Consider the following 26218-nt stretch of genomic DNA (forward strand, 5'->3'; position numbering starts at 1 on the left):
CATAAGCCCACAACATACGTTAGAGTTCTCACTGTTGCTTTTCCATTAGTTAAATGATCACGAATTAATGGCAGTTATACTTAGTGAATTTAGGTAATTTTTACTGCAGTAATTTTATGTTTTCCCTTTTAAAATCTTAAAACAGGCGTGAAAATCACATCTACACTGCAGGTGCTGAAGCTCATCAAGCAGGCTGGTGACCGAGTGCTGGTGTATTATGAGAGGCCTGTGGGCCAGAGTAATCAGGGTACAGTGCTGCAAGATAACTTTGGACAGTTGGAAGAAAACTTTCTGTCAGGCTCATGCCAACCGAACTTTGAAGAGGAAGCAACTGGGTTGGCAGTAGATGCTGAAAATAGAGACCTGGATTCTGAATTTGAAGACTTAGCAAGTGATGTCAGAGCACAAACTGAAGCCAGAGAGGAGGCACAGTCACTAAGTCACAGCCCCAAACGTACTCCAACAACACTTTCTGTTAAACCTCTCGGAACTATATCACCTGTTCTAAACCGTAAATTAGTTGTAGGAAGTTACCCACCACCACCAAAACTTCCATCCAAAGAAGGAAATAAGCCCTTAGCCCTCAAATCTTCCGAGGTAACAGAACCAGCACAAGTGTCAAAACCCACCCAAGGACCCTCTTTCAAACCACCTGTGCCACCACGACCACAAGTCAAAGTTCCTTTGCCTTCTTCTGATGACCCGACTCAGGCCGAACCAGATATTTCTGTTGAAAAGCCAGAGAAGGTGCTGCCACCGCCTCCTGCAGATAAACCTGCTGAAAAGCAAGTGAAGAATCTGGATCACATAGAAGAAGCAGCTGCAGCTAAGCAGTTTTTAGCCAAGCAAGAAGTGGCAAAAGATCTGACTTCTGAAAGCGCCTGCCCACCTAAGGACAGTTCAGATGACCATCAAACGTGGGAATCATCGGAAATTCCTTATCGCAAGAAGCTGGGAAAATGGACAAGAACCAAAGCCAGCTGTTTCTTTGACATAGAAGCCTGCCACAGGTACTTAAACATCGCACTGTGGTGCAGGGACCCTTTCAAACTAGGGGGTCTCATCTGCTTGGGGCACGTGAGCTTGAAACTTGAAGAGGTGGCGTTAGGATGCTTAGCCACTTCAAACATGGAGTACCTTTCCAAGTTCAGACTGGAAGCCCCGTCACCTAAGGCCATGGTCACGAGAACCGCACTACGCAATTTGAGTATGCAGAAGGGGTTCAATGACAAATTCTGCTACGGTGACATTACTGTTCATTTCAAATATTTGAAAGAAGGAGAGCCAGACCACGTAGTTACTAACTTAGAGAAAGAAAAAGAACTCCATTTGGTCGAAGAGGTGTCTGCCCTGCCTAAAGAGGAGCATTTTGTTGGACAAATGGGTTTAACAGAAAATAAACACAGTTTCCAGGACACTCAGTTCCAGAACCCGACTTGGTGTGATTACTGTAAGAAAAAAGTCTGGACTAAAGCTGCTTCCCAGTGTATGTTCTGTGCTTATGTCTGCCATAAAAAATGTCAGGAAAAGTGTCTAGCTGAGACTCCTCTTTGTGGAGCGACAGATCAGCGGATAGACCGGGCCCTGAAAAATCTCAGGCTGGAAGGACAAGAAACCCTCTTAGGCCTGCCCCCCCGTGTTGATGCTGAAGCTGGGAAGTCAGTCAACAGAACAACAGGTTTGACAAGACATATTATCAATACAAGCTCTCGTTTGTTAAACCTGCGTCCAGTCTCCAAAACCCGCCTGTCTGAGCCAGGAACTGATCTAGTAGAACCTTCACCAAAACACACACCCAACACATCAGACAATGAAGGCAGTGACACAGAGGTCTGTGGTTCAAACAGCCCTTCTAAACGGGGCAACAGCGCAGGAATAAAGTTAGTGAGAAAGGAGGGTGGTCTGGATGATAGCGTTTTCATTGCCGTTAAAGAGATCGGTCGTGATCTGTACAGGGGCTTGCCTACAGAGGAGAGGATTCAGAAACTAGAGTTCATGCTAGATAAACTGCAGAATGAAATTGATCAGGAGTTGGAACATAATAATTCCCTTGTTAGAGACGAAAAAGAGACAACTGATACAAGGAAAAAGTCACTTCTTTCTGCGTCTTTGGCTAAATCTGGTGAAAGACTACAAGCTCTAACACTTCTCATGATCCACTACAGAGCAGGCATTGAAGATATTGAATCTTTAGAAAGTCTGTCTTTAGACCAGCACTCCAAGAAAATCAGCAAGTACACAGATGACACAGAAGAAGACCTCGACAGTGAAATAACCCAACTCATAGACTCTCAGCCATTCAGTAGCATATCAGATGACTTATTTGGCCCATCTGAGTCTGTGTAACAGTCCATATTTAAACTTGCAAGTGATTGAGGAAAAGTGGCATCTAAAGTACCATAGATACAACCACATTTAAACCCTCTTATTATGCACTTTGGCCTGCTTCTTCACAGTTACTTACTTGCGTGAGAACTAGAGTGGAAAAGGTGGTTTTCCAGCAAAAACATGACCAGCCCACTAAATTGATTGTTTCAGATTGCATTTATAGCTATGCTTTTTTGGGTTTATACTGGGAATTTATTTTTACTAATTTATTTTTAACTTTTTCTAATTATGTAATTATGTAAGCTGACTTTTTGTGTTTATGTATGTGTGATGTCTCATTGTGTTTTTTCCCCCTCCTCTTCCTAGTTTTTGAATTAGTGTTAAATAGCATACTGTCCAGATTCTTGAAATATTTTCACTTCCATCACGGTTGTACAACAAATTTGCTGCATGCCCAACTTGACAACAGCAATCATTGAGGGAATAGGTTTTGAATCTTACTTTGTGTTATAAAGTTTGTCATTTCTACTTGCTTGAGATTTTTGTTATTTTGGGGTTTGGAGGTGATGCTTTCTGTTTTGATTTTGCCAAATGTAATATGAAAGCAGATGCTGCAGCTTTAGTTAGTTATGTTGATTTAGTAAAAAAAAAAAAAAAAAAAATTACATATATTGCTTGTTTTTTATGCTTCTGTGAAATTTTTTTCTAAAGCTTCTGTGCAGTTTAAGTATAGTAAGAATATAGTGATTAATTTGAAGAGCTTGCATTGAAAAACAAAATGTAATAGGGAGTAAATATAGAATGCAGTTGGTTAAGAATTTTGAGAGGATAACAAGATTACTAAAAAAGAAAAAACAATAACCATAGGATTTTGAAATATAATCTTTCAAAATATTGATACTTTCAAGTAGAAGTTTTAAACATTTATGATTGTTTTTCAGCTTCAGTTCTCCCATAGGAAATAAAGCATGTGCAAGGATATTAGAAGTTTCAGAGGACTGTTCTTAAAATGACCTTGTTGATATCTGGTTTGGCTATTTTGTTTTAGAAATTTTTTCATGCATGAGAATGTTGTGAATGAAAGGAATCATGCAAAATAACATTTATTGTTTTATCTGATATCTGCAGACTTAAAGGAATGATCATTCTGAATGCTTCTATAGTTCAGACTTTTATTCATTTAAAAAAAAAAAAAATTGGAGAGCATAGATACCTAGGAATTGGGACCAGGTGTCTTAAAAGGAAGGTCTACTGGAATAGTTCATTGTGTGGAGCCTCGGTAACATGTGACTGAGGGAAAACATGTGAGCATGACCTTTGTTGGTATACCATAAAAGTTTTGGCCTTTTATGTGTCAATAAAAGATATGTACATGTTTTTCCCTTTCGTAGGTAGCTACTATGATAATTGCTATATAGTGAAACTGACATGAATTTAAAACTAGATAGCACAGCTTTTATAACTGGCAGGAAAAGGCATCATATAATAGTAAGGATTCTGGCCCAGGTCCATAACCCAGGATTCCATACAAGAGTTTAAGTTGAAGCTCTTCTGTTGGCCATTAGCAAACTGTGTAACCCTAAGCAAGCCACAGAAGGGCTCCATGCTGCACTCTCCCCGGCTCTAAAGTAGAAATAAACCAAAACTTCCTCTTAACTACCTCACAGAATTGTTGTGAGGATAACAACAGCATAACTGTGGAAGTTCTCTGAATAGTAAAAAGCTGTTCAAATAAAAGGGATGACTTACGTGGATGGTAAAAACATTTTTATGGGTAGAAAAGCTATTCCAGTTTTAAAATCAGTAGTCAGTTCTCATTCTTGCTGTTTTATTATCAAGTAAAATATAAGGAAACTAAATACCTTTCTTGGCCAAGTTTGTAACAAAAATATATCTCTGTATGCCCCCTTTTTTGTTTAAGCATGCTTGCATTTTAAAAGAACACTGCTATAGAAGTCTCTATACACCAAATTCACTGAAAGCTAAAATACTGTTCTGTAAACAATAGTTTAATCTGCCCAGTGTGATCACAAACTTTCATCTTAACATAAAAAAATCACTTACCACTGACAGCAGAGTAAGTGACTGGTGGTTTTGGATTATACCATGGAAGTTTTAGTGACATCCAAGCATGCTGCTGAAATGGATGCATTTGAAACAGCTGTAGAAATAATGCAAAACTTTGCTTTCATAAAAATCTTGCTCATGTTTTTAAAGTGTCTGACTCTGTAGAACCACAATTATGGAAAGCTCAGAAATGCTGCTAATGACAGTTGTAAAATGTACCTTCAGCGTAGTGCGATATTTTTCTATTTACTGGTGAGAGGCAAGAGAGGCATCACAGTTGTATTTTAGGGCAAGGGAGGGGAACCCTCCCAGCCGTCTAGGGAATAGTAAGGTCTACAGCTTCAATGAAAACAGTTGTATTATATCACATTCCTGATGTAATCTTTCTGCCATGCTATGTTATCAATAGCTTAAAAATAATAATAAATAAAAACTACCAAGAAAACAAGAATATCTTCATTTAACGACATCTGAAAAAAATACTGCATCTTTGTGGAATTATTGCCTGTATAATTGGACCATGAAAACAAGCTTAAAAAGTCCACTTTTGCTAAACAAAATTGCTATTCTGAAAATTGTCTAAAAGCATTAAATTTGGTTTTACTCTTTTTTTATGCTGTGAAATATCAGATTTATCTATTTGCCTCTGCTATCTAGGAGTAATGAGACTATTTAAAGTATATTTTCCATATATTGGTATTCAGATGAATGTTTAGACAGTTAAGTTGAGCAACGTTTTAGCATTATTTTAAAATCAATTCATTTGCCACATTTCTTAATATCAAGCCTTACATTCTTCAGTATCAGAACTAGTTAAAATATCCTGTGGCCGTTCGTGATTTTGAGAGGAAAAACACACAGTAGTAAAGATTTGTGGGTCACTGTCAGTTCTAAATTTAAGTGTATCGGAATTTTTCAAAAGGCAGTTTGAAGACATTTGGCTCTTACTAATAGTAAAATAATAAAGTCTTAAGTTCCTGTAAAAGTGAGTAACTTCAAAATCACTTTAATGTTAAAATATATTGAGTTTATTTCTAAACTGAGAGATAATAGCTTTTCTTTAAAAATGGGATTGGGGGAGCTTCCCTTAATCCTTTTTAAGCCATGGATCCACTTGAAGATCTGTTTAAAACCATGGATTCTCACCCCTGAAAGATGCACACAAGCACATCCTAGACTTCATGGTACTTCCATGGCCATGGATCTACTGTGTCAAGTGGCTGCATATCATAGTTACTTTTATCAACCACAGTTATTCACAGCAATCAGGAATACAGTACAACTTTAGAGATGCAAGGATAACTTACTGGTTGGTTCCACATTGACACCATGTGGCTAGTTACATATTTCAATTTAAAACAAATTTTGCAAAGCCAGAAAATATGGTTCAAACTAGTCTGGAGCAGATTTTACCTGACGCCTGCAAGCAAAAAAGAATAGTTTTTAATTGAATATCCACAGTTAATATGTTCTCACATACTTTATTCTGATGATATTATGTGGTTAACAAAGGAAAGCAACAGGCACAGTAGTGTTCAGAAGATTTATTAGGTAAACTAGCTAAAACAATGTAGGTGGATACACTTAGCAGTCAAAAGAAAGAACTGAGTATTCATTGCTACCTCATTAAGTTTTTTGTATCTGTTTTGCTGGGTACAAACAAAAAAACCACCTCTGCTCAAAACAGACAGTTCAGAGAGCTGTGTGTTCTTTGTTCTGATACACATTTAAAAACAGCCCCTCTTTTCATGTTTTGCCAACCCCAGAATATTACTTATATGAAAGACCTTATAGTTTTTTTCCTCATCAGATACAGTTTTTCCTTTTGCTCTCAATACACATCTGAAAAACATTTATATGATCTCTAGGGATCACCAGCAGACATGGCTGCCAGTCATTCTTGAAGAGACTGAAGCCTTACAGGCAAAAATTCTAAAAGCTCTGTAGTATTAGGAGTGGGGAGAACTACAAAGCCTCCAAGAGAACTGATTTGCAGCACACTGGTTTTTAAGGGTCTCCCCTACAGAAGTAGAGAACAATCCTGCTTTTTTACTTTAGCCATAGAAGCACCTCCAGCAAAGCAGAGGCCTCGTGTGAGTCACCCAATGCAAATACACGAGTAGGAAGCCAGTTTGCTTCCAACACATACATGCACTTAAAAAACCAGACTTCAGATCAAAGCCCCACCAAAAATGTCATGAAGAAAATGGAAGGAAGTATTAGCTACTTTCTTAGGGAAGTAAAAGGTAGAGTCTTTCCAAGTTTAACAGAAACAATTTTAGCTTAACAAAAAAACGGACATTAGGTAGTTTTGTTTACCATTACAGAACTACAGAATGAACAAGTGTTTTTGAGACATTCCACGCTATCTTCATATCATACAAAATGATGTAAACGGACAATGTTCACTAACAGTACTTACATCGAAAAGGCACAGCAATGTTGTCATGCTCAGAAAAACTACATCACACAGCACTAGGTGATACAGTATTACACAGACATCTTTAGATGTTGGGGTTTTTCCTGCATGTGAAAGGGAGTGTGCCCTGACCACCCTATTATTTTTACCTGTTTTCCTAACATGATTCAAGACAGTTTTATTCCTCCTTCATCTTCATCTAAAATAATAGTTATCAAAAAAAAAATAAACAGATCCCTAGAAAACACTTGACTTCCAGGTAAAAGAAAATTATAGTCTGGGATATTTTTTTTTTTTTTTCACATCACAGCAGCTATTAGCTTTTTACATTTCTTTTCTAAAATTTCAGCTAGATGTTGGTATATCTCATCATGCTTCAACAATCCTGATAGTATAAGGTGTTTCTTTCTCAGTCTTTGTCATCCGGTAAGACAAGTATGTATCTGAAAGGGAAAGCTTCTAGTTGTTCATAACTATATATCTGGGTGCTTTTCTCTGCTTTCAGAACATTCACTGTTTTACCCTTACTGGCTTTAATGTTTGCTGCCAACCACAAGACATGTAAACATACAATTTACAACCATCTGCTTCCAGGTAGGTGATTACATAGAAAACTAATGCCAACTGAGATTCGTGGATTAAATCCGAAAGAGACTGACTCAAGTTCTTCTGCATCTAAGATAACTAGCTTTTACCTCATGAATATATTGATAGTACAACTGACCCCCGAACAACATGATTTGAACTGCATGGGTCCACTTACATGCAGAGTTTTTTCAACAAATAACAGACTGCAGTCCTACGTGGCCCATGGTTGGTTGAATCCACGGACGTGAAATCAGAGACATGAAGGGCTGACTGTTTTCAGCTGTGTGGGGTGTTGGCATTCCCAAACCCTGTGTTGTTCCAGGTCAACTGTAATTCCAAGTTCAGTAACATTCAGTGTCACTACCTAATATATGCTGTCTTACTTGACTCTCTTTTTCAGACTTCCTTCTAGTTTCTCATTGCTGGAAGTGTCTCGGAGATAATGTGTGCTTTAAACACTCATTACCAATATTCAGAAAAAAATATAAGACTTTTTTTTGCCCAGGTGTTTGTGAATGTAAGTTAAAAAATTATATTTGATTTGGATTCAAATATTTATAGATTTACACTATATTTCGTCAAAATATATTGTATAATATTTAATAAAATCAAATACATAAAATAAAGTTTTCAACACTATTTATACAAACCCCTAGAAAAGCTGCTTTTTCTTTATAAGGCCGTTGGCAATCGATCATAACCGTGGAAAAGAAAGAACCTTTGGTTGTATGACTTTCACCAGGGATGAGTGGTATGACTAAGACAGTTCTGGATGAGTCATTTCACTGGAAACACTTTTATACAATTAGGTACTTGGAGGACTTTTGCGGGTCTCAGTCACTTTCAGATTCTTCATCCTCACCTATCGGATGCGACTGGCTGCTGTTCTGCGTGTACATTTTTGTTTTAATGGGGCAGTTGTGATCCATGAGGATAGCCTAAGAGAGAGCAGGTGCAGATACATTAACTCACTGATTCACAAAGGAAGGCAGAGACTGCTTAAGACGAAGGATTAGTAGCTTGACAACTTCCTACAGTACCACCCGATATTAACCAACCAGTAATTTGGTGCCACTGCCAGGTGCCTGGCCTAGAAGACCTGGAGTTCTAGAGTGAACATTCCAGGCAGGAGGAGGCAGCAGAAGCAGTCTCTGCAGTGTTCCTATTACATCTGCCAGGGACCCTAAGTCAATTTGGAGGAACCTGTGAGCTATGAAGAAAGGGGTATTTAGGTTGGGTTTAGTTTATACTTAGGGTGGGCGGATCCTCCTTAGTTAAGGCCACAGGTATGGCCCCTTTGATTTCCCTGGATTAAGCATCACAGGGCCCTTATCTTTAAATATGACATCTCGGAAGGATGTCTTCCCAAGTCCTGGCTGGCCTCTTCTTGCTCAAGTGTGTTTTATTAATAAAAAGTATGTTTCTCTCATACACATAAAAATTCTATGTGCTCCCTTATTGTAACAAAAACCTTTCAAAGGTCAATTGATCCTCAGTTGATAAGCGCTATAGTCATTATTCCTCCTGGAAGTATACGGACCAAGCACGTAGTCTTGAGTATAGAGATGGGGTTTATCATGCCAAGACTGTGCTAGGCATTTTCAATACACCTCTACTCCACAACAGCCCTATGTGATAGCTTGATCACCCTCTGTGTAGGCACAGGGGTCAAAGACCTTGACCAAGAGATGTATGGCTAAATGGGGTGGATCAAGCCCAAGCAGCCTATGCCAGCATCTGCTCTGGTGACGCCCCACAGGACAGCCAGGGGTGCAGAGCATGACATTGGGTGCAACTGAAATGAATTCTCTCACCAGGCTTGTCTTTCATTTTCCCTCCACGTAAGCTATCCCGCCAATGCCTTTTTGTGCATTTGAAAATCTAAATGGCAACATTTATCTGGATTAAATTAATCTTCTGTTGGCCTATTGCAACCTATCTTGGCACTTGTCAGCTGCTCCTCCCAGTTCTTGTCCCACAGATTTGATAAACTTCTGTGTCTCCACTCAGCCCTTAACCCATTTATCATTTCCCAAGAAATTCTAAAATGATCTAACATGTGGCCTGTGATGATAAGGACTTCCGTGACTCTCTAAGTTAGGCTGCCAGCTCAAATTGTCAGCTGCAAATTCAACTCTAGGTTTTTTTTTTTCATTATTATTATGCTTCTTGCCAAGCGAAGTGATACATGGACCTCATGAAGAGCTCAATTTTTTAAAAGTAAGTAACTGAAGTGATAGACAGCAGGACCCTTCTTGCCACATGGGTGTGTGCTTGTAACACAAAAGCTTTAGCCATCAAGAGCTCCATGTCTTGCCTCTGGAGTCACAATCTTCAAAGAAACGTGCCCAAGGATCACTCGATGGGGCAGGTTAAACATCGAATCCCAGGTTCCTACCCTTAGTGACACTCGTGTCAACATGTGTGAGAAACACCGCACGACTTATGTGTGGCATCTTCTGGGACAAAGCAGGGTCACACGGCTGACGACAGCTTACTGGGCACCTATCAGATGTGTGTTTCAGTGCCTTTCAGGTCCTCTCCAGCAACTTAGGAACCTCACTGCACACAAGTGACGGTTCCAGAGGGTTTGTGGGCAGAGTGCTGACTGGGAGTTAAGTGCTTGGGGAAAGCACATGGAGAAGATAGGAGTGGACTTGAAGCTTGCAGGAATAAAGCAGCCTGCCTTTTCCCCCACCCTCCTGCCAACCCTGAGATCTGATATTGAGGTACAATGAGACCACATCACAGGAAAGACCAACCAGATCCAGACTGTAGGGTCCTGAATGCCAGGCAAGAGGCCTTATTAACCGCAGGCCCACAGGCGGAGAGCCAGCCTTGCAAAGGACGGCCATCCTTCTTCCTTACCACAAAGGCCTCTCCCCTGGCTAGTCCACCATCACACTATGCGCTATATAGACTTAAGGACTGCTGGAACCTAGCACTGGGCACGTAACAGGGACCCAATTTAAAAACTGCACTGCAAGGGAAGACGTTCGGTCAGACCAATTATTTGGCAGTGTTCAGAACTTATCAATTAACCCAACTGCATTTGCTGACACTACCTGTACCAGGTAAAGGAGTTTTATTTCTTAAAAGATGATTTGTAACTTTTAAAACCTAGCTTACTGGCTTCTGGACACTTTCTTGAAAGATTTATTGTGCCATCTTTTTTTTAAGTTATACAAGATTAAGCCAGATGGCATGTGATAGTCCAAAAGTGCCATGAAAAGAGAGGCGTGAACAGCATCAAGTGGGTAAGTCACGGGCATGAGGGACGCGTACAGAGGGGCCTGGGGAGCAGCCTGGTAACTAGAGCAGTCTTCCGTGCACTGCTGTGTGGGGAGAAAGGTGTGTTTGACCCTCAAGTGAAGTAGAAAAGGGGGGGGTGCAGGGGATTGTCATTTGTATCCAGAGCAAAGCCCATTCCTGAGAGTTGAGCTCCAGTCCTGCCAAATACCTGGTTTCATATCAGACACCATAGAGTCAGGATTTCCAAAGCAGTGAAAACATGCTGGACCAAGTGAAGTGTAAAAATAACATAAATATGAAGCTAGGACAGTGAAACCATCAAGGCATTAAAATGCAAGAGTTCCAGACTTCAAGACATTGAAAGATACCAGGGCTCCTGTGTGCTCGAAAAGAGTTATTTACCACATTATCTTTAAAAAAAAAAAAAGATGGTTTTGCATCAGGATCAGCCAGTAAAAGCAAGCTACAGTCCTCAAATCGCCTACTTTCTTGTCTGAGCAACAATTAGAAACTTGAAGAGTAAGACCTAAATTGTTTAGTCGCTAAGTCATGATTCTTTGCACCTCTATGGACTGCAGCACGCCAGGCTCCCTTCCTTCACCATCTCCTGGAGTTTGCTCAAACTCATGTCCATTGAGACCTAAGAAATGTGCCCTATCTTTAAAAAAATTTTAACCTGAAAAAATAAAAGTCCATTCCAAAACCCAGTTTCCTCACTGGCTACTCCGAGCCAGAGGCTACAATCGATCTCCTATAAGTGGAACGCAGTTCCCTCAAATGACAGAGCTGGTGTTTCTTATACCTGCAGAGGGACTAGAGTAACAGGCTTTTCTCTCTGCCTATATTGATAACACTGATTTCAAACAAACAAACAAAATCCCAGAAATCCAATAAACCAAATGAAAGCAAAACTCAGGTGCTCACAAACTGGTTCATGATTGGATGACTTGGGAACCATAAAATGGCACTCGAACTTTCCATTTCGAGCTTAAGTCCACACACCACTTAATCAGAATGCTTCCTAATGAAAGAATTACTTGCTAAGACTTGTACACCTTCTGGCTCTCCTGTCCCCTACACTTGGTAACTGCTGATCCTGAATGCTGGCACTTGGCGGTATTGGATTTTCTCAAGTGGGTGGTAATCAATCGTTTCTCCGCCCTGGCATGCACTGCTTCCTGCCCTCGCTCCCTCTCATCACTTGGTGCTATCGGCTGCTTCCTGCCTGCACAGTGAGTAGGCAGCGGCTGTTGGCTGCCACCTTCCCATGTCACCATCGTGCCCCTCAAATGGATCTGACATGATGCCTTCAATTACAGGCATCAATTATGGGCAGGGAGACACACATTCTCTCTGGTTTTCAATGATTCATCTTGCTAGGCACTTATTAAGGGACATTTTACAGTGGAAGTAGCTTCTGGAAGCCTGGCCCTTCTTATCACTTTGTCTTTCAGGATTGTCTCTTCCACTTCCTTCAGCGCTTTTCTTTTTAAATGAACTAAAGCCTTGGTTTAAGTGTGGGAAGAGGCACAGAGGCCTTCTGCCCATCAAGTGTGGACCCCAGAGTGGGAACTGGTCCCCTGACCTCACCCACTTCCTCCAAGACCTCAGATAAGCCCTCGAAGCTGTTACTGACAAACGGATAACACAGTAGCCACTAACGTCTGCTCGGCAAGGGAAGCCCACTGGGCAGCGCTGGGTTATGAGTCTTATCTCACAGAGAGAAGAGAGGGAGGGACCTGAGGGACCGCTGGCTGACAGAGTGCATCAGAGTTAGGTAAGAGCAAGAAAGGAGAGTGGGGTTATGTGGAAACTAGTGACAACTTATTGAGCATGTTTGTGTGCAGACATGGGGGTCACACTCTGCTGGGATTCCTTCACTGAATCCTCAAACCACCCTGTGAGGTCAAGGCTAAATCGTCTTCCTATGAGAGAGACAGCTCGGCTCCAGGGCCCTGCACTACCTCCTGAGTCTTGCACAGTTTCCTGGGTGACAGAATCATTTGTAGCTGATTTTTTGTTGTTGTTAAATAGGGTTGGGAGTAATCTTCATTCAGCCTTAATCAGATTGATATGGTGGCTACAGAACAAGAACTATTTTCTGTGATTGCACAGAGAATTTCCTGACCCTGAGGGAGGCCAAGGAACTCTGCTGGGGTTGGACAAACGTGGCCAGGGAACTCAGATGACCAGGCTGGAAAACAGGAAGTGCCTTGAGAGAGACGGGAAAGTTGTTCGGAGCTGGGGAGGCATCAGCAAGAGGAAGAGTCAGATGGGTGTGAGTAATTCAAAGATACCTACTTAAATCATATATAATAAAGGGCACAAGACCAGTGCTTAGTGCTGGATACACTTCTTAAATATACTGAACATCTTAATAAATGCCCCAAATGCCCAAAACAAAGACTACACACGACCCAACTTCAGGGTCTGTGTCTGTCTTTAAACCTGCTCTTTGGGGAAGATCATGAAGGGGGCAATTAAGAAATGCCAAAACCTTAAAACCCATTTCAGTTCAAACATCATGGAGAACTTATGACGTATTCCCAAGAGCACAGCACAAGGGTACCTCACATCCATTACTAAACAAAAAAATACCATCTCCCCCGGGCTTGTTTCTCTCATTCACTCTTAATCTAAGGCCCTCTTCTTTTAACCAGATGAATGTCCACCAGCATCGGACGTTTAAAAAAAGTCAGCAGCAGCAGCACCAGGTATGAACACTTCTTGGAAAGGGTAAAATGACTGATGCATTTCAAAATTCAAATTTAGAATTGATAAGTTTGAATTTGTTCAAAACGGGAACACTTTATATTCAATACTGTATCTTGCCTATAGCTAGGATTCTGGTCATGAAATTATTAACTTAAACGTTATAAAGATGTGCTCACATGTGCCCAAAGGTACATAAAACAATGTTTTTCCATAAGTGTCTATTACCAACATTAAAACCATCTCCAGAGTCTTATGCAGTAAAGACTAAGACGCTACTACTGAAAACTGTGAGGGTTAGCAGAAAAGCAAACAGGACCAAAAACAGTTGATCTTAGGAGTGAGCACAGGAGGTAAAACAGTTATGTTCAAGATTTCAAGAATCTTTGAAAATTTAATTGTTAATTTTCAATATAAATCTATGTTTGTATTTGGTTGACAGAGATCTATACTGACAGCTAATCTATGTACGAAAATTATTTCACTCTTCAAATGTATAAACATAATGCTTGATACAGTCAAAGAAGTATCTGCTCCACGTGGTATAAACTAAAAAGAAACTTACAATTTATATTTGGGGAGTTCTGTTCAAAAGGAGTAGAAATATATTTTAGAACCAAGCCTTAAGCCACCAGCCAGAAGACCATGCTAAACTGATCAAGAAACACTTAACTGCATCCTAAAATTTTTCTTACCATTTTTTCTTCCTTGGCAGGTGGACTTCGAAGAAAAAAGCAGAGAGGAGCAAAAAGAATATCAATTATTCCAATAATTGTCATGAGCCATGGAAATCCAATTGCCTTTGCGATAGCCCCACCAGCAGAAGGACCTTTCAGGAAACAGAGAATTAGATGTAGGCAGAAAGATGCAAAAGTTTAAATAATTTTCAGTAGGCATTATCAATGGTGTACTGAGAAGAAAAAGTTCTTTTGGAAACCCAACGTCCTTACCTATGGCATATCCCATACAAAACGCAACATCGGCAATGGCGTACACGCTCCCATAGACCGACACGTGCCGCAGGTCGACCAGGTAGCCCATGATGGGCATCATTGATGAATCCACCATGCCTGTGGACAGTCAGGGAACACAGACAGTCTGCAGAAAACTGATGGAAACCAACAGTGGGCTGAACGTCAATGACTGTGTCCTAACCTCACAACCCTGCCAAGATTCTTCACTGCTGTCTGCCAAGTCTTGAGGCAAACTCCCTACAACAGACCTTTCACTGAAGACAGACTAAAGGTGCCTGAGGCTGGGACTGGAACTCAGACTACTATTTGCCTGTTCCCTGCCTTGCCTCATCTTGTCCTCCACTGTCTGGTAGATGGTACCCAGTCCTCTAGGGGCTTGCCTGCCATTCTGCAGACCCGGAGGGATGCTGGTTACTGGCTGTGTGAACCCTGAGCCTGCTTCCTGTGGGTGCTTTCCTGATTCACTATTTTCTGGTCCACATCGTCCTCTGCCCTCAAAGAGTGGGTACACTACACGCCTCGCCCAGCCTCCTCCCCACCCACAGCTTGGCCTCACTCTTAGATTATGAGAGTTAAAGTTGGGAAGCATAGAGAGAATCAGAAGGAACCAGAACAGGAAAGAGTCTGAGGGACTGCCCGGCCCTACTCAGGAAACTAAAATCAAAAGAGGTTTGCAATAACCCTGTGTACGAGACGGCAAAAGAGACACCGATGTATAGATCAGTCTTATGGACTCTGTGGGAGAGGGAGAGGGTGGGAAGATTTGGGAGAATAGCATTGAAACATGTATAATATCATGTATGAAACGAGTCGCCAGTCCAGGTTCAATGCACGGTACTGGATGCTTGGGGCTGGTGCACTGGGACGACCCAGAGGGAGGGTAGAGGAGGGAGGAGGGAGGTGGGTTCAGGATGGGGAATGCGGGTATACCTGTGGCGGATTCATTTCGATATTTGGCAAAACTAATACAATATTGTAAAGTTTAAAAATAAAATAAAATTTAAAAAAAAAAAAAAGAGGTTTGCTCCTTTAGTTGGCTAAAACACCAAAAACCATCACCACTGCCAAGACCTGTATTAGAACCTCTGGTCTCTAGAATAGTCAGGGAACAGGAAGCATAAAGAAAGGACGTGTGTATTCGGAGTTCTAAATCCAAACCCCTGGGTGGTTGAGCATCGTCATGCCTTATCTCTCTGAACGTCACTCTCCCCATGGATAAAATGGAGATGATAATGATTGGCTGAATTAGATGATGGCTGTGAACACACCTGGAAGGGCATTCAAACATCAGATCCCTCACCTGCACCCCTACAGAGGCAGGAGGGTAAGGGAAATTTCTTGCATTCAACTAATACGTGCTGATCACCTGAAATGTGCAAGGTGCTGGGATAAGGGTGAACAGAGCAGAGTTGAAAAATAAATTATGATTGTGAGTGATGCTATGAAGGCGCTGTGAGAAGCTATGTGTATGTATACACATATGTACGTGTATGTGTATATGTATATGTATGCACATAAGCTGGGATAACCTAGCCTGGTCTAAGGGGTCAGCAAAGGCTCCATCCTCTCTACTTTACCAAAGATCCAACTTCTGCCTTTACTCTGCGACAGATTCACCTTTTCATGATTAATCTGTATATTATAAGTGAGAAACAAGCATGTGCTATTTATCTAAAATATGAACGAGATTTTTCCTAACACATTATTAACTGTGCCTCACACTGCTCCAAAGACTTGTCCCCTTTGCTTGTGAAAATTCCCGCAGTACAGCTGGTCATCAATACATCAGTCTATCTTTTCTGTACCAGGCCTTATTGAAAACTACATGTGAAGCCTTTGTCCCCCAGCCTCATATGAGAAAGTCTGTGCATAGATATGAGCCCAAACAGATGGATTCTGAGTAAGCAGTTCTCCTGTTTGCCCAGGCTCAGCAGTGGAGTGTCGTTTTGCTTCTGTAAATATCAGGCTTTTGCAATACTGGTTTTCAGGAAATAAATGACTAGTTCATGAAAGCCAGTGTCTGTGGACAATCTACAAACTGTACATGAGCTAAGCTGCCGCAGCCTCCTGTCAAGCATCTAGAAATTTTAGATTGAGCACTGCCGATGGTGACTGCAGCCATGAAATTAAAAGATGCTTACTCCTTGGAAGGAAAGTTATGACCAACCTAGATAGCATATTCAAAAGCAGAGACATTACTTTGCCAACAAAGTTCCGTCTAGTCAAGGCTATGGTTTTTCTTGTGGTCATGTATGGATGTGAGAGTTGGACTGTGAAGAAGGCTGAGCGCCGAAGAATTGATGCTTTTTAACTGTGGTGTTGGAGAAGACTCTTGAGAGTCCCTTGGACTGCAAGGAGATCCAACCAGTCCATTCTGAAGGAGATCAGCCCTGGAATTTCTTTGGAAGGAATGATGCTAAAGCTGAAACTCCAGTACTTTTGGCCACCTCATGCGAAGAGTTGACTCAATGGAAAAGACTCTGATGCTGGGAGGGATTGGGGGCAGGAGGAGAAGGGGACCACAGAGGATGAGATGGCTGGATGGCATCACTGACTTGATGGACGTGAGTCTGAGTGAACTCCGGGAGTTGGTGATGGACAGGGAGGCCTGGCGTGCTGTGATTCATGGGGTCACAAAGAGTCGGACACGACTGAGTGACTGAACTGAACTGAATTCTGCCCAAGTAAGAACTCTTTCTTTTTTGTTTGTTTGTTTATTTTGGCCACACAGTGCAGCATGCAAGATCTTAGTTCCCCAACCAGGAGTTGAACCCAAGCCCTTGCTGTAAAAGTACAAGAGTCCTAACCACTGGACTGCCAGGGAAGTTGAGGAACTCTTTCTTGGTACTGGGAAAACAAAGGTTTAAATTTAGGCCCAAGGCTCTGGTGGCTTACCAATTGCAAAACCAACTCCAAAGTTGGGAGCTATGAGTCCGTAGATGTTTTTTGCAAGAGGAATCTGTAAGAGGAAATACATGTTATGCCAAAAGAACATGCTATTCAATTCTGAATTATCACAGAAAGTCTTAAAGACAGGTTTTCTCTGGCCAGTTATGTGTGTTCCCTTCTGAAGGAATTAGGAGGAGGGCGCAAGACAGGGTTTGGGCAGAAGAGGACCCTCCAAATCTTTAATAGAGTTGAAATGGGTTTTGTGACCACCACAAAAAGCTAGTTCACTTCCATATGTGAAAGTTCAGCCTAGTCTACACTCCATTTTTTTAATAGTTATTTTTATTTATGTGGCTGCACTGGGTCCTAGTTGCAGCATGCGGGATCTTCAGCTGCAGCGTTCGAACGCTTAGTTGCTACATGTAGGATCTAGTTCCCTGACGAGGGGTCAAACCCAGGCCCACTGCACTGGGAGGGCAAAGTCTTAGTCTCTGGACCACCAGCGAAGCACCCATACTCCATTTTTTAAAAGAACCAGAAGGTCTCATTTGGGGTAGATATTAGCCTTTGGTAGAAGATGTTTTATTCTAGAAAAACATCTTGCTATTGTTTCTGGCTGGTTGCCCTAAAGTGTTCAAGACACTGTAATGTTTCAGATGCACAGGGAGAGGGGAACAAGGTGAAATAAAAACAGTGTAATAAAACATTCTAAGTAATTTCCAACTGACTTAAAATAAAGATAAACCCTTTGGAGAATCTTGTCTGAAGTTTTTAACATGATAAAAAATGAGAAGAAAATGGAAGATTAATAAAACTAAGTGTCAACAAACTTCAAACTGCCATATTTGTTGGTGACTCTTGCCCAAAGCAAAAGTTTCATTTACAGGTTATTTCCACCTGCCAAACGTCATCTTTTTTTTTTTTTTTTTTTCCCAAATGTCATCTTTTACTCACACATAAAATGCTCATTCCGACAATTATCATTCCTAGAAGAGCACAAAGCCATCTGTCAAAAAACAAAAAAGCACCAGTAAGAAATGATTCTCCACCCCCACCATCCAGGTTTTCAGTGGAAATAACAGTTTATAGTAGTAAAAGTTTCTAACAGTAGTGAAACTAGAAACACTTGCAATTTTTTAAAGTAAGTTCGTTACTGTAACAGAGTGAGTGTTGGGATGTTTCATTTCATCTTACCTCCCCATTTTGTGTGCGAGGATCCCAAAAACATTGGTTCCAATGAGATAAGAGACGCTAGCTGGCAAGAAAGCCACGCCTGTAAATTTATGAAAGGGACACCTTATCAGTACAGATATCAGTCACGTGTGAGAAAAACTAATAATTGTGAGGCACCACGCTTGTGATGAGAGCTGAGGAAATGAAGCCCTGGGACCTGCACCCAAGCAGCTAATATCCGGTGTCTGATGGAGCTAGTCTGGACTCCACACAGCTTATCCATCCACACGAAGCCGCCAGCCGCCTCCACACTCCAGAAATGAGATTCCTCCCTCTATCGTGGGCTTCATCTCGCCCCCACCTCTGCCTGGTGGCGGGTTTTACCAGGGGAGTTGGGGTGGATGAGAGTGACAGCTCCTGGCTGCGGAGCTGCCAGCTGCCACCCCATACAGGCAGTGAGCAGTGGTGGTTATCTGCTCCCGGTTCCTCCCTTCGTATGTGTACAGCAGGACAAAGACACAGGCATGGACAAAAGTCAGGAGCACAGATGAGCACAAAGGAAAAAACATTAAAATTCTCCCACATTCCATCGCTCAGATAATCCCACAGTTGTTTTCCCTTGCAAGTTCTATGTACATAAATAAATGCGTAAGCACAGTTTTGTGTCTTTAAAGAAAAAAAATTAGTATTATACCTACGGTTCTACATCCTGCTTTTTTTTTTTTTTAAGATTTATTTATTTATTTTTGGCTATGCCGGGTCTTCATTGCTGGTCAGGCTCTTCCCTAGTTGCAGCGAGTGGAGCTACTCTTCCTTGCAGTGGCTCTCTTGTTGGGGACCACAGGATCTAGGGCCCACAGGCTTCAGCGGTTGCAGTTCCTGGACTCTAGAACACAGGCTCAGGAGTGGCACACGGGCTTAGTTGTCCCGTGGCATGTGGGATCCTCCAGGGATCGAACCAGGGATCAAACCCGCGTCTCCTAAAATGGCAGGTGGATTCTCTACCACTGAGCCACTAGCGAAGCCCCATTCTGCTTTCAGTTACCTTTATGGACATGTGTCCATGCCAGATAAATAAGTAAATAAATATGTGGTCATTTTTTTGTGGCCAAATCCTACGTAACTGACAGTTTCATGTTTTCCCAGGAGAGGAACTTTGCAAGCCCCAAGCTGAGTTCACAGCTGACAAGGGCAATGGTTGCCTTGAACATACCTCTCTGCCTTGAACAGGAAAGCCTACTCAAGCCAGCCCACGCTTGCTGGCCAGGGCATTTGTCCACATCAGCTCCATCTGGCCTCAATCCATCCTTAGGACAACAGGACAATCTCATTTCCAAAGATGGCTTTTCAAACTTTTTACACTTTTGGTGTTTCCCCTTGAAATCCAGAAATACCAGGTTGGTTCCTAAGCCTTGCCCACAAGTGGTAAATGTTGCTTTGTTCCCAATCATCTGACTGCATAAATGTTCAGCAGGTCCCCACTCACTCCAAAGGCCCAGGGCCAGAGTCCTCCTTGTACAGGCAGCTCACCAGCACACGAGCAGCAAGTGTGATCTTACCTCTCCAAAGACACAGTGGCTTCCACTGCTCCCCCACAGGCACTAACACAAGCCATCAAAGCCTCAGATACACAGTAGTGAAGGAAATAAAAAAAGGGGATATATGGAAACATACAGTAGGTTGCACTTTCCTGTACAGTAGAAACTAAAACAACATTGTAAAGCAACTATGATCCAATAAAAATTAATTAAAAAAAAAACCTCCAGAAAGGCCAAGCTTCCCAGAACAGAAGGGACTTCAACAGTGATTGCTTACCGGAGCTAAATCTAAAACCAAATCATTCTAGATTTGATAATCTGGAAAATAACAATTAAGTGCAATCTCATTTCACGTTCCAGGAAACCATTTCCTTCGCACTTAGCAACATACAGTGGCCACATAAGTGCTGGAGGTGACAGGACACGGCAAACATCACCGGCAGCTCATGCCCAGCTCAGTGTTGGGCTGCGGCAAAGACAATGGCCACAACATGGTCCTGGTCACCATGAGAGTCTCTTCAAAGGATCAGAGGACATCTGAACCGAGTTGGGGATGCACTCAGGGACCAGTGCCGTGCTCTGGGAACCAGAGTCTGTGGCTGGCAAAGCTCCCCAAAGCAGCTGGTGTTTAAACCTGACCCTGGAAGGGGCATAGCAGAGAACTAAACTAGTCTGGTCATGTAAGAAATCATGAGGGCCTTTGTCTGAGGATGAGCGTCAGGGAGGCATTAATGAATAAAGCACGCAAACTATCTGAAAAGCGACAGCACAGGCACTGTGATAAAGAGCCGCTGACATTCTGCTTCAGCATCAGAGAAACAAAAGGGAAACAGGGGGAGGCCCCAGACCCACCTAAGGGCACAGCTGCCATTCTGCCTGGACACTGACTGCCCTGGGGGACTGAAGTCCCAAATGAGACGATCTGGTTTTTCTAGAAAAGTTGGAACTCCAGATTCTTACATGAAGTCTAATTTTTTCACGTTGGCAATTTGTATTTTAAAAACATAAACCTCATGCCAACACCTGTGCCAGCCAAGCAAAACGTACTTCTAGGCTGAATTTGGCCCAGAACCTGAGCAGAGGTTGGAGAAAGTGGTTGGTACAGCATCTGGCCAGAATGGCTTGCTGGTGACTCCTGACTCCCTAGGTGAAACATGGGAAGCATCTCTGAAGCCGAAACTTCAAAGCAGGGATGCAGACAAGCTCAGGGGACTCCCCAGGTGAGCTACGTCTTCCCAAGCAAACCAGCTGGGATGCTGAGCACACAGGCATAACCCAGGAGCCAGCACATGTTATTTTCCACGGACGGCAAACAGAGCTGACCCTTGAACAATATGAGTTTGAACTGCTCAGAACCATTTGCGTGTAGATTTTTTTCAATAGTAAATACTACAGTTCTACACGCCCCACGGTTGGGTGAATCCACTCATGTGGAACCACAGAAACCAAGGCAACTATAAATTATAGCGAATTTCCAACTGTGTGGAGGGTCAGTGCTTCTAACCCCTCCGTTGTTCAAGGGTCAGCTGTACTCTCAGATGGGAAACACCAACTTCATGATTCTCTAGCCAGAAGCATGGAATTAGGAGGCAGGCAGCAAGGTGTTCATTTCAGCTGGGAATTTACCAGCTGAGGCTTGAATGGGTCACTTGAACCTCAAGACAGAGACAGCAACAGCTCCCACTGCACACACCTCACAGGGAGGCTTTGAGGATCACGTGGCAAAGGGAGCACCAAGAGCCTTGGCACCTGCCCTCCCAGCCCGATCCCTGTGCCCTGTCACTCCACACTCACCCCACCTGACCCACCATTCACCCTGGCACGCTGACCTTCCCCACACTGCGGTAAGCTGCTGTGGGCGGGGAGCACTTCTGTCTCTCTGCAGCCTTGCTCCATGGCGGCACACAGGAGGTGCCCAGAATCAGCTGACCATTTAGAAGAAAGACCCTGAGCAAGGATGTTCACTTCACAGAGCTGAAGGCCATCCTTCGAAGGCGCCCCCACTGGTCCAGCAGCCTGCGCCATGGGGAAACAGACAGGGTGCATGTTCGGGAGCCCAGAGGCCCCCATTCTCTCTCCAAGGTGCATACAGGGCCACACGTGTTCTTTGGACCTCAGGCTCCAAGCTCCCGATTCATGTTCTGACAGCCTCTGCATCCTCTGCCTTCTGGGACCTCCACCACCTACACCATCGACAGAACCAGCCTCTCGGAACTCAGAGAGACCTCAGTGGGCCTCACGGAGGAACTTCTCCAGTGTTCCAAGAGGGGGCCATCCATCTCTGCTTTAGAGACCATGGCTAGCAACTGACTACCTTTCCAGACAGCCTTTCAGGGGCACCTCCTAGGACAGGGCAGGCACCCTGACACCAAGCCCTAAGCCTTCCCATCATCTCCACCCACCAGCCCTGGTTCATATTCCAGAGCCAAGAACAGCGGGCTTCAACCCCCACCTCACAAGACCCTAGACCAGAGGGGCAGAACTGCCAGGCCTCTGGGAAAGAGCTGTGCAGCCTCCTGTCACTGGGTCCACACCTCGGGGACAGGCCCAGCCTGGAGGCTCCTCACCTGGCTGGGAGGGGCCCAAGGGGCTCGGGAGAGGTGGGTGGCAAGGTGCCAAGGGCCCACAGAGTGGGGGGTGGGGGGAGATCCCCCCCCACCCCACAGGAGATGACACTGCAAATGGGAACAGAAATCTGATTCTCTGAAGGAAACACAAATCTAGCTCTGAGGCAAGGAAGGAGCCAGGTCACTGGTGGAAAGGTATGGGGTTGGGGAACCATCTGGCCGGAGAGATAAGCCCTGCAAGAGGTCCTCCTGATGAAATCTAGGCAGCCTGTGGCCCGCTATCTAATCCGGATGGCCTGCGTCCCTGACTGACGTGGAAGACTTGACTGTGTTTACGTGTCTGGAGAGGAAGAAGGCGAAGCCGCTGAAGAGCCCTGCGTACGGCCAGGACATGGTCAATTAGGGCGATAAGTCAGTTAATTGGAGAAAACAGAAACACTGGAGCAGCATCTCTGCCCAGGAGCACGTGCAAAGCCAACACGTAGCTCCACTCACAGCCACGCGCCACCCGCCTCCCCCACCACACACACACAGGGCACTGCCTGAGGACCCCTGGAGGCCCCAGTCAGCACAGGCCAGAGGGAAAGAGCCCGAGAAAAACACCTCCCATGATGTCATCCACTGGTATCAGCACTGAGACGGAAGCTCGTCTCATCCTTTGCAAAACTGCTATTCACTAACTTGAGGACAGAAGTCCACGCCTCCTGCGAAGCGCTAAGCTTGCCTTAGGACCCTGGGGAGCCTCCACAGTTCCTCTGCCGTCTCCATAGCCAGGAAGTTCAGAGTGAGATTTCTGCTGAGAACTGGCCTTAGCTGAGCTCCCAGAATCTTTCTTCCTTCATTGAATGATTCTTGTTGTTGAGGGTTTGGTTTTGTTTTTGTTTTGTGGCATAATCCACAGACCAGACAATTCTGCATACCCTTTTAAAGTACACAGTTCACTGGTTTTTAGTATATCCACAGGGCTGTGAAACCACCATTAAGATTTAATTTCAGAATGCTTTCATCACCCCCAAAAGAAATCTCACACCCTTTAGCAGTCTCTCCACATCCGACCCAGCTTCTAGCCATTTGGGGCTTTTTAATGAAGGATTTGTTTTTTTTTTTTTAATGAAAGAACACAGAAATTCAGTGCAGACCCCCAAAGGACTAGTCCCCAGGCCAGGCCAACTGGAATAAGTCTGGAAGATGAGGGACCAGCCCCAACCAGAGGGCAGCATTTGTGAAGATGCCTCTGCAAGGGGCATGCAAGCTCACCCAAGGAAGGCAGTGCTGTGCAGTGCTGTGCTCAGTCACTCAGTTGTGTCTGACTCTTTGCGACCCCATGGACTGCAGCCTGCCAGGCTCCTTTGTCCATGGGGATTCTCCAGGCCAGAATACTGGAGTGGGTTGCCATGCCCTCCTCCAGGGGATCTTCCTGACCCAGGGATCAAACCCAGGTCTCCCGTATTGCAGGCTGATTCTTTACCAGCTGAGCTACCAGACAAAGTTGGGGGGCTCTAAAAATGTGGGCTTATTCAGAACTGAGAGTCTCCACCTGAAGATGTCAGTACATAACGTGAAAGAACCGTGAAAAAAAACTAAACCTCTAGGAAGGACAATTGATAAATTCTTGAAGAAATGTGTATGTGCAAGAACTGGTCTTTCAGATATTAAGCAGGATTCTCAGGCTACAGTAATTAAATAGTAAGGTATTGACAAGGGGATACAGGCAGACAAATGGAACACAAGAGAGAAACCCAGAAACAGACCCGAGAACGAAATGGTCATTTCCAGCAAGTTGGACATGGGAAATATCAGATGGACTCCAGGGGTGCCTGGCTGTAGGGCTGGCTGGCTATAAAGAAAACAGTAACACCAGGTCCTTGTCACACTCTTTTACAGAAAAATGCATTCTCTGTAAAACCAAGAGTTAAATGCAAAAAAAAAAGCAACTCACACATTTATTGAAGGAAACTCAGTGAAACAATAATCTTGACATAGGAAAGGCCTTCCTGAACCTGACTTGAAATGATGAAGAAGCCTGCTAAATATGACTCAGGGCATTTTAAATGTTCCAAGTGACAAAAAGGAAAACAACAAAAAAACCCTGAGAATACCTATTAAGTCAAAAGACATACAACAAAGGGCCATATTTGCAAAACATCTGATAAAGATTAATATCTGAACATACAAAGAACACAACTTTTTTAAAAAGGATGAAACAATAGAAAAAAATGGGCAAAGGATATTAATCAGAAATTCACAGTAAAGGGAATAGATATGGATAATAAACATATGAAAAGGTGCTCAATTTCACTCATAAAGCAGAAATAAATCAATATGAGACCCCCCCTTTCTCACATACACTCAATGGGGAAAGGCTGAAAACACCTGTTTTAGTGCAAGGCCACCAAATATCAAAACATAATAAGTTTAGGAATTTGCCCTATAGACATAGGTACTTTCAAACTTGAGTAGGAATACATGGAAAGGATATTTCACTGCAGTGTGGTTCCTAATGGCAAAAACTGGAATGAAACCAAATGTCCAGCTAGGGACAGGTGGGAAATGTATGGTCTAATCATAACACAGAACAGAAAGAAATCACTAGTAGGAATGATGGGGACGTCCCTAGTGGTCCAGTGGCCAAGCTGCCACACTCCCAATGCAGGGGGCCCAGGTTCCACCCCTGGTCAGGGATCCAGATTCCACATGTAGCAACTAAGTGTTCGCACGCCACAGCTGAAGATCCTGCTCAGCCAAATAAATAAATAAGTATTTAAATTTAAAAAAGGAATGATGTTATTTAGTTGCCAAGTCATTTCTGACTCTTTTGCGACACCCCTGGACAGCAGCCCAGAAGGCTTCTCTGTCCATAGAATTCTCTTGGCAAGAACACTGGAGTGGGTTGCCATTTCCTTCTCCAGGAGATCGTCCTGACCCAAGGATTGAACCTGCATCTCCTGCATTAGAGGCAGATTCTTTACCACTGAGCCATCTGGGAAGCCAGATCCAGTTAAACAGAGCAGACTGAATCTACAGGGTTTTCTAAATTCCACTTAAATTTTAGTAAAGGAATAAGAGAAAACTATACACCCTCCCCTGTCTGCTCAAGGAGAAACAAAATGAAAAAGCAAAATGCAGTGAGAGGGAGATCAAACAGAGGGAGAGAAGCGAGGGACATGGCAGAGAGCTCCGGAACCTTCCACCCGCACACAGAGTGGGCAGAAGCAGTGAGACCTTCGTGCCTCAGAGCCCAGGACACTCAGGAGCTGTAGGCTGCGGGTGCTGTGAACGAAAGGCTGAGAGTGGAGGCTGTCCACCACAAAGAGGGTGAACCACCCCCTCACCCGCCCCGTCCTCAGTGGTTCACCTGGCGGGAGACAGTTTCTTGAGAGAAACTGAACTGAAGAGGCTCAAAGACCCCAGATAATGACACGGGAGGCTGAAACAGGAGGTGAAGAGAGTCTTCCTACCAAATAGTAAGAGGATATTCTTTCAACAACCCCATCACCACTCCCTAGCACACACACAAAACCACTCAGAGAAAATATGAAAAGACTCTTCAAATGTATGACGTGATGACACCAATTATAAAAGCTCAGTAGAGTTCAGAGGATGAAGATGAAGAAATTAGTGGAAACAGGAAAGGCGAGATAAGAAATTAAAGCGTAAAATGTAGGGTCCAACATCCGACCAACCAGAGCACCAGAAAAGAACAGAGAGAAA

General features: G+C 43.3%; 2 protein-coding genes and 1 long non-coding RNA gene across 5 annotated transcripts in view; 2 read left to right on the top strand and 1 right to left on the bottom strand.

The window, feature by feature from the left end:
* The window catches only part of PDZD8 (PDZ domain containing 8), an 82624-nt gene extending 77781 nt beyond the window's left edge, over positions 1 to 4843 (top strand). For both annotated transcript variants that reach the window (XM_027529122.1, XM_027529123.1), the window contains one exon: positions 146 to 4843. In XM_027529122.1, coding sequence (XP_027384923.1) covers positions 146 to 2346 — 2201 coding nt within the window. In that variant the 3' untranslated portion in view covers positions 2347 to 4843. The remainder of the gene's footprint in view (positions 1 to 145) is intronic.
* A 1081-nt stretch (positions 4844 to 5924) lies between these two features.
* The window catches only part of SLC18A2 (solute carrier family 18 member A2), a 41222-nt gene continuing 20928 nt past the window's right edge, over positions 5925 to 26218 (bottom strand). For both annotated transcript variants that reach the window (XM_027529124.1, XM_027529125.1), the window contains exons 11-16: positions 18424 to 18502; positions 18184 to 18235; positions 17236 to 17299; positions 14317 to 14436; positions 14062 to 14195; positions 5925 to 8340 (exon numbers count right to left, since the gene is read on the bottom strand). In XM_027529124.1, the coding sequence (XP_027384925.1) occupies positions 8236 to 8340; positions 14062 to 14195; positions 14317 to 14436; positions 17236 to 17299; positions 18184 to 18235; positions 18424 to 18502 (554 nt within the window). In that variant the 3' untranslated portion in view covers positions 5925 to 8235. The remainder of the gene's footprint in view (positions 8341 to 14061; positions 14196 to 14316; positions 14437 to 17235; positions 17300 to 18183; positions 18236 to 18423; positions 18503 to 26218) is intronic.
* Positions 11278 to 14112, top strand: LOC113884505. Its single transcript, XR_003508892.1, has 3 exons — positions 11278 to 12932; positions 13315 to 13368; positions 14082 to 14112. It is a non-coding gene; the product is annotated as an uncharacterized LOC113884505 (long non-coding RNA).

The sequence above is a fragment of the Bos indicus x Bos taurus genome, chromosome 26 (genome assembly GCF_003369695.1).
Source record: "Bos indicus x Bos taurus breed Angus x Brahman F1 hybrid chromosome 26, Bos_hybrid_MaternalHap_v2.0, whole genome shotgun sequence".
Lineage (NCBI taxonomy): Eukaryota > Metazoa > Chordata > Mammalia > Artiodactyla > Bovidae > Bos > Bos indicus x Bos taurus.